The sequence below is a fragment of the Trachemys scripta genome, chromosome 14, assembly GCF_013100865.1.
Source record: "Trachemys scripta elegans isolate TJP31775 chromosome 14, CAS_Tse_1.0, whole genome shotgun sequence".
Lineage (NCBI taxonomy): Eukaryota > Metazoa > Chordata > Testudines > Emydidae > Trachemys > Trachemys scripta.
The window spans coordinates 6769590-6781789 of record NC_048311.1 but is presented as its reverse complement, the minus strand read 5'-3'; the positions used below and the strand labels follow the sequence as shown (position 1 = coordinate 6781789).

Below are 12200 nucleotides of genomic sequence, written 5' to 3'. Positions count from 1 at the left end.
CCTTGGGAGGGTATTGGCTCCAGGCAGTGGCGTAGCCAGCTTTTAAGAGGAGGGGGAGCAAACATAGAAAAGACGCCCCCCCCTTGGCTCCTCCTCTGCACTGCCTCTCCCCCCATGGCTCCTCCGGCCCTGCCGTGCCCCTCCCCCCATGCTCCCCCTCGCTCCTCCGGCCGCAGCTGACGGCCGCCATGCTGTGCCCCCCGCTTCTCCGGCTGCGCCCGCCGCCCCCCCATGGCTGTTGGCTGCGCTGCGGGCCGCCAGCCTGCGCCCCCCCGTCGCTCCTCCGGCCGCAGCTGCCGGCCACGCTGCGGAGGTGGGCAACTGAGAGGGGGAAAGCAGTGGGCAGGAGGAGAAGGAGCTGACTAGACCCATGCTCTCCCCAGACCACCATGAGGGAAGAGAGAGAAGCCGCCGCCGCCTCCCAGCATGGACCTAGCAAACTCCCCCAGCAGCCACCACAGGACGGCGGCGGGGTGGCTGCCCCCCTCGCCCGCCCCGGGAGCGGCCCAGAGAGCCTGTGGAATGGCTATGTGAAGAGCTGCATGACCCCCCCTGAGGCAGGACCCCCCCAGGGGCTTCCTCTCCCTGCTGCTGCTCCCCATCGCCTCCCCCAGGGCTCTGCTCAGCCTGGGTGCCCTGGCCGCCTTTGTCCTCTCGCTCCTGCTCTCCTACGGCCGGAGCAGCCCCTGGGGCCAGCAGGGCGAGAGTGGCTGGCTGGGCCCCTCGGCGCTGCGCACCCTGCCGGAACTGTCCCACTGCCTCAGCCCCCTCTTCAGCATCGCCTGTGCCTTCTTCCTCACCTGCTACCTGGCCCAGGACAAACACGAGGAGCCCGGCGATGGCGGCAGCCTGTGCCCCCCCCTTGCTGCTCCGGCCATGGCTGCCGGGCCGCACTGCAGGCTGCATGCCGCGCCCCCCCCCCGCTCCTCCGGCTGTGCCCGCCACCCCCCCATGGTTGCTGGCCATGGGGCTGCGGGCTGCCAGCCTGCTCCCCTCCCCTCGCTCCTCTGGCCTGGGACAGGCACGAGGAGCCCACCGGCGGCAGCCTGCGGGCTGCCAGCCTTTGCCCCCCATCGCTGCTCTGGCCGCGGCTGCTGGGCCGCACTGCAGGCCGTATGCCATGCCACGCCCCTCGCCCCACCCCCGCGCTCCTCCGTCCACTTTTGGAAAGGCGGGGGAAGCGGCTGCTTCCCCTGCACCCTGCTAGCTATGCTACTGGCTCCAGGGTGAGGAAAAGCTCCTGGCTGCTTGGGAGAACAGATTCTCTGCTTGCCTGCTGTGCATTCTCCTCCTCCTCCTCTTCCTCATCCACAAAATCCTTCTCCATGTTGCGTGTCCCCGGACAGTAGTGGGGTAGTGGTTGGGTCCCCCCCTAGAATGGCACACAGCTGATCATAGAAGCGGCATGTCTGGGGCTCTGACCCGAGCGACCATTTGCCTTCTTTGTCTTTGGTAGGCTTGCCTGAGCTCCTTAACTTTCACACGGCACTGCTGTGTGTCCCTGGTGTAACCTCTGTCCACCATGCCCTGTGCAATTTTGGCATATTTATCAGCATTTCTTCTACTGGTTCAGAGTTCTGCCTGCACAGATTCTTCTCCCCATACAGGAATCAGATCCAGTGTCTCTCGTTCACTCCATGCTGGAGCTCATTTGCGATTCTGGGACTGCATGGTCACCTGTTCTGCTGAGCTCACCACGCTGACCAAAAAGGAAATGAAATTCAAAAGTTCCCAGGGCTTTTCCTGTGTACCTGGCTAGTGCATCGGAGTTGAAAGTGCTGTCCAGAGCGGTCACATTGGAGCACTCTAGGATAGCTCCCAGAGGCCAATACCATACAATTGCACAGCGCTGTGTCTGCACTACCCCAAATACCCCAGTATTCTTGCCAGCAAGTTAAAGAAGTATGGGCTGGATGAATGGACTATAAGGTGGATAGAAAGCTGGCTAGATCATCGGGCTCAGCTGGCAGTGATCAATGGCTCCATGTCTAGTTGGCAGCCATTATCAAGCGGAGTGCTCCCGGGGTCTGTCTGGGGGCCAGTTTTGTTCAATATCTTCATTAATGATCTGGAGGATGGCGTGGACTACAACCTCAGCAAGTTTGCAAATGACACTAAACTCAAAGGAGTGGTAGATACACTGGAGGGTAGGCATAGGATACAGAGGGACCTAGACAAATTAGAGGATTGGGCCAAAAGAAATCTGAAGAGATTCAACAAGGACAAGTGCAGAGTCCTGTATTTAGGATTGAAGAATCCCATGCACTGCTACAGACCAGGGACTGAGTGGCTAGGCAGCAGTTCTGTAGAAAAGGACCTAGGGGTTACAGAGGACGAGAAGCTGGATATGAGTCAACAGTGTGCCCTTGTTGCCAAGAAGGCTAATGGCATTTTGGGTTGTTATAAAGTAGGAGCATTGCCAGCAGATCGAGGGACATGATCATTCCCCTCTATTCAGCATTGATGAGGCCTCATCTGGAATTCTGTGTCCAGTTTTGGGCCCCACACTACAAGAAGGATGTGGAAAAATTGGAAAGAGTACAGCGGAGGGCAACAAAAATGATTAGGGGGCTGGAGCACATGACTTATGAGGAGAGGCTGAAGGAACTGGGATTGTTTAGTCTGCAGAAGAGAAGAATGAGGGGGGATTTGATAGCTGCTTTCAACTACCTGAAATGGGATTCCAAAGAGGATGGATCTAGACTGTTCTCAGTGGTACCAGATGACAGAACAAGGACTAATGGTCTCAAGTTGCAGTGGGGGAGGTTTAGGTTGGATATTAGGGAAAACTTTTTCACTAGGAGGGTGGTGAAGCACTGGAATGGGTTACCTAGGGAGGTGGTGGAATGTCCTTCCTTAGAGGTTTTTAAGGTTAGGCTTGACAAAGCCCTGGCTGGGATGATTTAGTTGGAGATTGGTCCTGCTTTGAGCAGGGTGTTGGACTAGATGACCTCCTGAGGTCCCTTCCAACCCTCATATTTTATGATTCTGTGAACATAAACTAAAGTAAATGATGGAGTATTAAAAGCAATAAGAATCATAAGTATATATTTTAAATAAATAATTTAAAGGAGTGAAAACCACGTTTGCCGTAGATTGCAGGAAAGGGAACCCAGTTCAGGCAATCAGAACCAAAGTAGGGAACTGCTCTGAGGCTGTCTGCATCTGCATGTTACATGTTTGTAAACTGAAATGGAATTCTTTTAAACACCAGAATATATGTGATTAAAAACCCATGATCTTTATGAGTGAGCCTAAAATATGTCACGGACTCCAGTCTCCTTCAGCAGCTTAGTACATCATTTCTGCCTTGTCTAAGCATTGGGGTACATACACAACACCTTTAACACCCAGCTCTGGGGCAGAGGGGATTGAGATCATTCCCCCCCCCCTTTTTAATCCCAGCTGCTTCACCCTGTTCCTGATTTTACCTGTCTGCCCCTCTCCCTCCCCTGCCCACACTGTGTCCCTACCTCCCCTCGATACTCCGCCCCCATCATCTAAATCCCTTTCATTGCAGGAAGCAGAGTCTGGTGGTTAATGGTAGAGGCTTCAGCAGCTGTTACTGCTCCTCAGCAGATTGTGGGTTGAGCTTCCTGGGTCAAACGCTGCTGCTGGCTGCCTCCAGGCTCCATTGTGACCCCGGGATTAATCTGCTGCTCCGCGGGGTGTGTGCGGGGAGAGCCCTTCCCTAGCGCCCCTCTGTGCCCAGCCGGGGGGACTTTCTCCGGGGACTGGAACCAGCCCCTGGGGCAGCCCCGGGCTCTGCCGACACCAGCCCCGGAGCCTGCAGGTGAGGGGAGAGACCCGGGGGAAAGGGCTGGGGCCGGGCAGGAAAGTGACTCTGCACAAACGGCCCCTCCTCGCCCAGCTCTGCTCCCGGCGGAGGGGGCTGGGGTCTGCGAGTCCCAGAGCTGCCGCCCTCCCTGACCCCCCCAGGCTCTGCCCCCGAGCGCCTGCAGGAGCTGAGCCAGCTCCGGGAGAGCGAATGGCCCGGGAACAGAGAAGTAAGAGCTGCACCAAAATTTCAAACTGAACTCCCCCCATAAACAAAACCAGTGTATCTGGAGTGGGGGCGGGGCTGTGAGAACGGGCAGCACCTGGATGGGGTTGAGGGAAAAGTGGGCAGTAATATTATTATTGTGTTGTGGGATTGTACTAATGTAAAGCTGTATGCAGTGTGTTTATAGCCGTGTTGGTCCTAGGATATTAGAGAGACAAGGTGGGTGAGCTAATATCTTTTATTGGATGAAGAGAAGTTGGTCCAATAAAAGATATTCCCTCACCCACCTTGTCTCTATCCTGTAAACCTCATTGGTTAGAATCATTGCAGGCACATCTCCTTAAAAACTGTGATATAGCATTGGCATAAGGAATTTCTGAGACCAATGCAAAAGAGTAACAGAATATTCATTTCAGAAGAATCTTTTTTTTTTTTTTTTGGAAGAACAAAAAAGTAAATGTCAGCATGAAGGATGCCACTGAAATGTATCAGAACAAAAATATTTAGCGGAGAGGAAAAGGCTGTGAAAGTGGGCTGCCACTTATGAGATACAAAGAAATCAGCCCATCAAGGATGACCCTGAGTCCTTAAACCTGGAAAGCTGAGGCCTGGGCTACACTGGTAATTCACAGCGCTGCACTTGCTGCACTCAAGGGTGTGAAAAAACACCCACCCTGAGCGCAGCGAGTGCAGCACTGTAAAGCGCCAGTGTAATCAGCGCCTGCAGCGCTGCACGCTCGCTCGCAGTGCTGCAAGCTATTCCCCTCGGAGAGGTGGAGTACTTGCAGCGCTGTGAGAGAGCTCTCGCAGCACTGGCGGCGCGACTACACTCGCGATTCACAGCGCTGCCGCGGCAGCGCTGTGAATCTGCAAGTGTAGCCAAGGCCTGAGAGTGTGTATTGAGCACACCTACAGATTTCCCAGGAAAGCTACTTCAAAAAAAGGATGATCCTGGCTTGAGGCAACCCAGCTATGAAAATAGAATGTTCAATTAGAAATTCAAACTTTTTCAGGCGATAAATGATCATTAATGTGGCTAATGAAGTATGAAAGCATGTGCCTCAGTGTTAGCAGGATGGGAGAATTAGTTACAGAAATTTGGTTTATTTTTTAACTAGAAATGGGTGAGAATTATATAATTGGAAGTGCAAAATGGTATTAACTGTTAAAGCAATGTATAAATATTTTAGACATATGCATTCTTTGGGAGTGGTCACAGCCAATCAGTGATTGCAGTCTCCGCTTGCAAACAAATTCCTCTACCCAGAAAAAAAAAGAAGAAAGTAATCAAGTCCTTAATTTTATGGAGTGTGAGTGTTCTTATTGGTATCAATGTGTCTAGGAGGTAGTCAAATACATACACCCATTGTTACCAACTTCGATGATTTTATCTTGAGTGTGGCAATATTTGTTGTTTTTATTCTGAAAGAACAGCTGGAATCAAGAGACTGCTTTTGAATCACAGAATAATAATAAGAGATTCTAACCTTCATGGTTGTGGAGGGAAAAAGAGCTTGAAAATATGAAGCTAGTACTCTCTAAAGGCTCAGCATCAAAAAGATAAATAAAAAGAATCCAAAATGTATTTTTTTTTTTAATCATAATTCTTCGGGGTTGAATTTGAATTCTTGAGGTTGTCAATATTATATTTGTATGTTTAGCAAAAATTGCCTTTGAGAGGGATTGTGTAGAATCATAGAATATTAAGGTTGGAAGAGACCTTAGGAGGTCACCTAGTCCAATCCCCTGCTTAAAGCAGGACCAACACCAATTAAATCATCCCAGCCAAGGTTTTGTGAAGCCGGGCCTTAAAAACCTCTAAGGATGGAGATTTACCACCTCCCTAGGTAACCCATTCCAGTGCTTCGCCACCCTCCTAGTGAAATAGTGTTTCCTAATATCCAACCTAGACCCCACTGCAACTTGAGACCATTGCTTCTTGTTCTGTCATCTGCCACCACTAAGCTCCATCCTCTTTGGAACCCTCCCCCCTTCAGGTATTTGAAAGCTGCTTTCAAATAACCCCCCCCTCCCCCCCCCCACCCGCCCACCTCCACCACTCTTCTCTTCTGCAGACTAAATAGCCCTAGTTCCCTCAGCCTCTCCTCGTAAGTCATGTGCCCCAGCCCCATAGTCATTTTTGTTGCCCTCTGCTGGACTCTCTCCAATTTGTCCACATTCCTTCTGTAGTGGGGGGACCAAAACTGGACGCAGTACTCCAAGTGTGGCCTCACCAGTGCTGAATAGAGGGGAATAATCACTTCCCTCAATCTGCTGGCAATGCTCCTACTAATACAGCCCAATATGCCATTGGCCTTCTTAGCAACAAGGGCACACTGCTGACTCCTATCCAGTTTCTTGTCCACTGTAATCCCTAGGTCCTTTTCTGCAGAACTGCTGCTTAAGCAGTCAGTTCCCAGGCTGTAGTGGTGCATTGTATTCTTCGCTCCTAAGTGAAGGACTCTGCACTTGTCCTTGTTGAACCTCATCAGATTTCTTTTGGCCCAAACTTCCAATTTGTCTAGGTCGCTCTGGACCCTATCCCTACCCTCCAGTGTTATCTACCTCTCCCCCCAGCTTAGTGTCATCTGCGAGCTTGCTGAGGGTGCAATTAATCCCATCATCCAGATAATTAATAAAGATGTTGAACAAAATCAGCCCCAAGACTGACCCCTGGGGCACTCCGCTTGATACTGGCTGCCAACTAGACATCAAGCCATTGATCACTACCCATTGAGCCCAATGATCTAGCCAGCTTTCTATCCACCTTATAGTCCATTCATCCAATCCATACTTTTTTAACTTGCTGTCAAGAATACTGTGGGAGATATCAAAAGCTTTGCTAAAGTCAAGGTATATCATGTCCACCACTTTCACCATATCCACAGAGCCAGTGGATTTCATACAAGACAATGGTACTCCTTTAGACCTGAGCAGATAGTCAAAGTTAAGGGACTGACGGCTGCTCCAGTTGGGAGGAGAATTTGACAGTGGACTCTGGGACCTTTATAGCAGTCTTATTTATTTACAGTGTCCTGTTATCTTGAGCCCAGGAGAGATCAAAAAACTAACGAACAAAAACCCCAAACCAACCACTCAGTTCTGCCAGTCATCTTATTCAGGCTGGTTTACATTTAACCTGAATGCAGGGACGCTAAGTAGTTTAAAAACTATACCTTTACTCATCATATAACTTTTGAGAGGCTTCCATGCCCCCTTTTTGCTTTATGTCCCCGCCCAGACTCATGTTTGGACATGTACACTTTTGACCTGGTGGTCATTTTGGGGGAAAAAAAAATGCATCAGGACTAAATGTATAAATAGTGCTTTGTGGGTTTTTTGTTTATTTACATTTAAAGCTGTTGTTAAGGTCATTTCAATAGGCCAATAGCATAAAGAAGCGTTAAGTCATTTTAAAATAAATTATGAAATAAAGCAGATTATCTCTGAGAGAGAGTTAGCTACGTGGAAAGGCGACTGTAGAAAAACAGAGGGATAATATTCAGAAAGAAGGGGGGAAGAGAAAGACCAAGAGAATATAAAGTGGATTATCAGAAAATGTGAGAGAGAGAGAGTTAGTTACATGAAAAGGGGAAAAAAGACAGAAAGAGAGAGGAAAATAAAGTGGACAAAAAGAGAGAGTTGTAAAACAGCAAGAAAGGAAAATGCAGCTCTCTGACCGAATGGCAGGGAGAGAAAATGAAGACGATTATTACAAAGTGTGTGAGAGTGTTTAAAAAAACAAGAAAGATAAAAGCACCTCACCCCAAGAGCAGTCACTAATCAAATGCCAGTAATTCCAGGACAGCAGCCTCAGACAAGCCAGGCTCAAGGCTGAGCCAGTTAGAAGATATTCTTTCAATGTGTCATAGAATATTAAAATGAATGTATTTCCCTGAACCAATCATAATGGGCCATAATGGTGGGGCATGGCTATTCTCCATTGCACTGTTTAATCACTTTTGTTGAGCCAGTCAGGAATGGCCTTCTGAGGACTGGAACATTTGTAAACCCCCAAGCAATGATTGATTGACCGGTGTGTGTATAAAAAACCTACTTTTTTGCAAGGCAATTTAAACTAGGAACCTGTAGGTTCTGATCATGGCCTTTTACAAGATACCTACAGATGCCAAGAAGTTCAGATTGCCTCTGGGAGCACCTACATGTGTTCAGAAGAGAGAGCCTGCCTACACTTATTTCCCTGAAGAGGCATCACTGGTACCGAACCCCGCGTTCTATCCAGAAATCGAACCAAAGAACTAGGGAGACTCTATGGGGCCATCGCCTGTTGTAAATAAGGCAAAAGATGTAAAAGTACTTCAGGATAGGATGCAGAGGCATTTGTTGATGAAGCAGTGACCAGAAGGACTTGGTTAAAAGCAAATGAAGAAAAGTATTTTTTCCACACTGGGGGTGGGGAGAGGGGGATTGGTGATAGGACTGGGAGTATTCTTGCATGATAGCCCCTCACCCTGCTGATATTAGAGTGGTGGTGGAGGTTAATTCATCATACATGTACATGGATATAGTGGAACATCGGTTAGTGGGGGACTACTCTCTTCCGTTGCTGTGCTGTGTTCCTAGCCAACTATCACGGGTGACAAATTCCATTAAGTATCCATGAGTAAGCAGCACATCAGATCCATCTCTACTGAAATAAAGACACAATGGAATAAACACGTTTCATTTTGTTTTGGGAAAGTGATCATTAAACTGCATGTGCACCCCAAGAAAGTTGAAGGATGTTGACTACACAAAATTAGGGGGCCCCCTCTCTGTATAGAAACTATTACAAGGCTCAGGCTGGTTATGCCTTGCTGGGTTATCCTGTATTACCAGCTATGTATGAGGATGGTTTAGGAAGGATGTTCCACAGTCTTTTTAGAAAAACAGTAACAATTTTGAGAAAGGGTCTAGAAATCAGTAAGCCCCACATGAAAATAGCTGTTACACAATTTACATCTTTGGTTGTAATTTTGTCTAGCGCTGTTATGAATGAAGTGGGCATGCACATAAAACAGGAAGGTTCTGGTCTTGCGGTGATTAGGAGCAAAAGAGCGGCATCAAGCCTTCCATTTACAGGGTCTCCCGGCACTTTAAAAAAGAAAATAAAAGCTGTTAAAAGATGATGCAGCCATAAGCCTAGAAGACTCTCTAAGAAGAGGAAGCAGAGCATCACCCATGGTAAAAGGGATGTATTTTAAAACTCAAAATGGCTTTCATTCATAGCAATTCTGAAGAATTGTCCTAAATCAGAATTGGGTCTGTTTCGAATAGCCCTGCTCAAACCAACATTGAGAATAGTTTTTATGCCAAGGTGCCACCTTTGGCTACCTTAACTGTGATTTCCCCTCTAGAATTTTTTTATTTTATTTTGAGGCCTGGGGCTCGTTACCTAGACCTCACAGCACATTGCTGTACCTGTGCCACAAGGTTCTGAAAGAAGATGGGGCGGACACTAACAAAGATGCCACGTCACCCTAACAAATTACCCCATCACCACCCTTTTTAACCAGCTGGATGTCACTGTAGGTGGCTGTCTTATCAGCCAGAGCAACAATTGTTACGCTTACAGAATCTTGATAGAATTGATTCTGAACTACACCAATCATACCCTAGCTACACACGTTTCCACAGGCATGTTTCAGAGAGACAGCAGGGGCCCACAATAGCACCATTTTGGACAGTGTGGGTAACAGGTTTTATACTCAGGGCTGACCTAACAGCCATCAGCAGAAAGCTGGATTTGCTGGGACCTTTACACAGTGATTTATTTTTTCAAGAAAAATTGCTGCTGAAGGACATGGACTTCAAAAATTAAAGTCAAAGAAACGTTTTGCCTGATGAGTGGGAATGCCACTCAGAATTGTAAAGTACACATTATTTCAGCGTCCTGTTTTGTGAAACAAGTGAAAGTTACTCAGGGGTTTGTTTGGGCCATGCAGAGGCTCTAACAACCACCAACGCTAAGTACCCTGGACTGGGTGGGCATGATGAAGGTGTATAGTATTCCAGCTGCAGTCATGTCAGTAACCAGGAAAACCTCTTTCGGGGGCAGTTACCAAACAGTTTGTTATTGGCTTTATAGATCATGATGCCTTCAGTAGTAATTACTTTAACAGCATTTTCAACTTTAAACATTATGACATTAATTTTGTGGACTTATATGTGGATGGTGAGTAGGTGCAAGTTAAACCTCTACAACCTGATTTTGAGAAATGGAAATGCATGAGGGAGTACGTGGATCTCACACAAGCTACTGGGAAAGATGTAAAAGACTGAGCATGCTTGATTGATCCTGGTGAATTTGCACAGGCCTACATGCTGTATGCCTGTAACCTGACCCCAGACCAGGAATGCACTGATCATTATTCTCTCATTGAAACTGGAAACTTGAGAGTAGATTTGTTTTGCCGCAGCACTGCCCTCTACAGTAAGTTTGACAGTGTATAGGGTTTCTGATAATGTGCTCAAGTTTAACATAGAAGGAACATCCTATCTGATGATACTGGATTTTGAACACTGTGCAATTAACACATATTTTATCAGAGGATGCTTCTTTTTTAGATATTTTTCTCAGCGACCTGCTCCTAAAGGAATCTATGTCTGGAATACCCTTGGGGCTTATTGTTAATACCCACACCCACAACTTACCCAGGGAACACTGTCTGGCCCCTTTACTACCAAAACATGGACCAGGCAAATTTTTCAATTCCAACAGATTTCCCCAAGTCAGTAACTTCTTTCCTAAAGCTAACATGACTTTTTAAAATGGTAACTCTAATAATATTGTGTTTCACCAGGGACACACATCTCCCTACTGGTAACCTGTGGACAGAGGCAACTCATTGAGAGTGGGGGTGTCACATGCCCCCCCAGATTTCTGCCAGGGTTTGCTGGCCGGGTCCTCTCCCTGTGAGGCACACCTCGGAGCTGCAGGGAGGGACCACTAAGAGTGGGGAGGGGATGTGCCTAGGGGGGCATGACTCAAGCTTTAAATTGTGGCCCCCCGCACTATCAGTAGAAACCAGTCATCTATGCCTGTGGGTATCATAGTATATATATATTTTAAAGAAATGCAGTAAAAGGTTACCGCTTGATCACATTTTAAAATTATATACTGGTGATTTACCAGAACATGACCACATGATGGTGCAGGTTGTAAAAGGGAAAAATCAGGCATGTCCAGATGCATCCCAAATTTTTTTTAACGTGTTTTTTTTAACTTTTCTTTCTGGTCCCATTGAATTCACTTAATCTCTAGTATGGAAAAATGTCGATGGGTTTAGTCTTGGTGAGAGGGGGCTGGGTCCATGGTATAATAAGGTGATGGTGTCACGATCTTGTATTTAAACAAGAGCCTAAATTTAGTCTCCTAAATCCATATTCAGGCTCCAGAGTAAGTGGACTGATTTCAGTAGCTTTGGGCACTCAGCACTGAACCCCAGTGTTGCAGGCTCAGCATTTTTGAAACTCTGGCCACTTTTTGAGAAAAGTGAATATGGATTTAAAAGGCTATTGTTTGAAAAAGCTATTAAAAACATTTCCCCAGAATCAGTCTAGAACATCTGTCTGCAGGGAAAGAACCTGTGGGGAATAGGGGTGTGAAACAGACTAAATCCCCTTCCAAAACATCTCCAGTCACCTTTCTAATCTGGACAGGCTGCAGAATAACAACCACATTTTGCTTCAGGTTGTCTCATTCCCTTGAGAGACGGGGAAAGGAAATGGCTGGAGTGGAGCTGGTGACCTTTGAGGATGTGGCTGTGTATTTCACGGAGGAAGAGTGGGCTTTGCTAGACCTGGGTCAGAGAGCCCTGTACAGGGATGTCATGCAGGAGAATTATGAGACTGTGACCTCGCTGGGTAAGAATTTCTGTCTTCTTGGGTAAGAGAAGCTGTTGGGGGAGTATCAGAGGGGTAGCAGTGTTAGTCTGAATCTGTAAAAAGCAACAGAGGGTCCTGTGGCACCTTTGAGACTAACAGAAGTACTGGGAGCATAAGCTTTCGTGGGTAAGAACCTCACTTCTTCAGATGCAAGTAATGGAAATTTCCAGAGGCAGGTATAAATCAGTATGGAGATAACGAGGTTAGTTCAGTCAGGGAGGGTGAGGTGCTCTGCTAGCAGTTTCTCCTCCCTTGGTGTTCACACCTCAACTGCTAGCAGAGCACCTCACCCTCCCTGATTGAACTAACC

At 47.6% G+C, this 12200-nt stretch overlaps 1 protein-coding gene across 2 annotated transcripts in view; it reads left to right on the top strand.

Moving 5' to 3' along the window:
- The first annotated feature begins 8352 nt into the window (after positions 1 to 8352).
- Positions 8353 to 12200, top strand: part of LOC117887187 (zinc finger protein 501-like) — a 21003-nt gene continuing 17155 nt past the window's right edge. For both annotated transcript variants that reach the window (XM_034789520.1, XM_034789519.1), the window contains exon 1: positions 8353 to 11869. In XM_034789520.1, the coding sequence (XP_034645411.1) occupies positions 11731 to 11869 (139 nt within the window). In that variant the 5' untranslated portion in view covers positions 8353 to 11730. The remainder of the gene's footprint in view (positions 11870 to 12200) is intronic.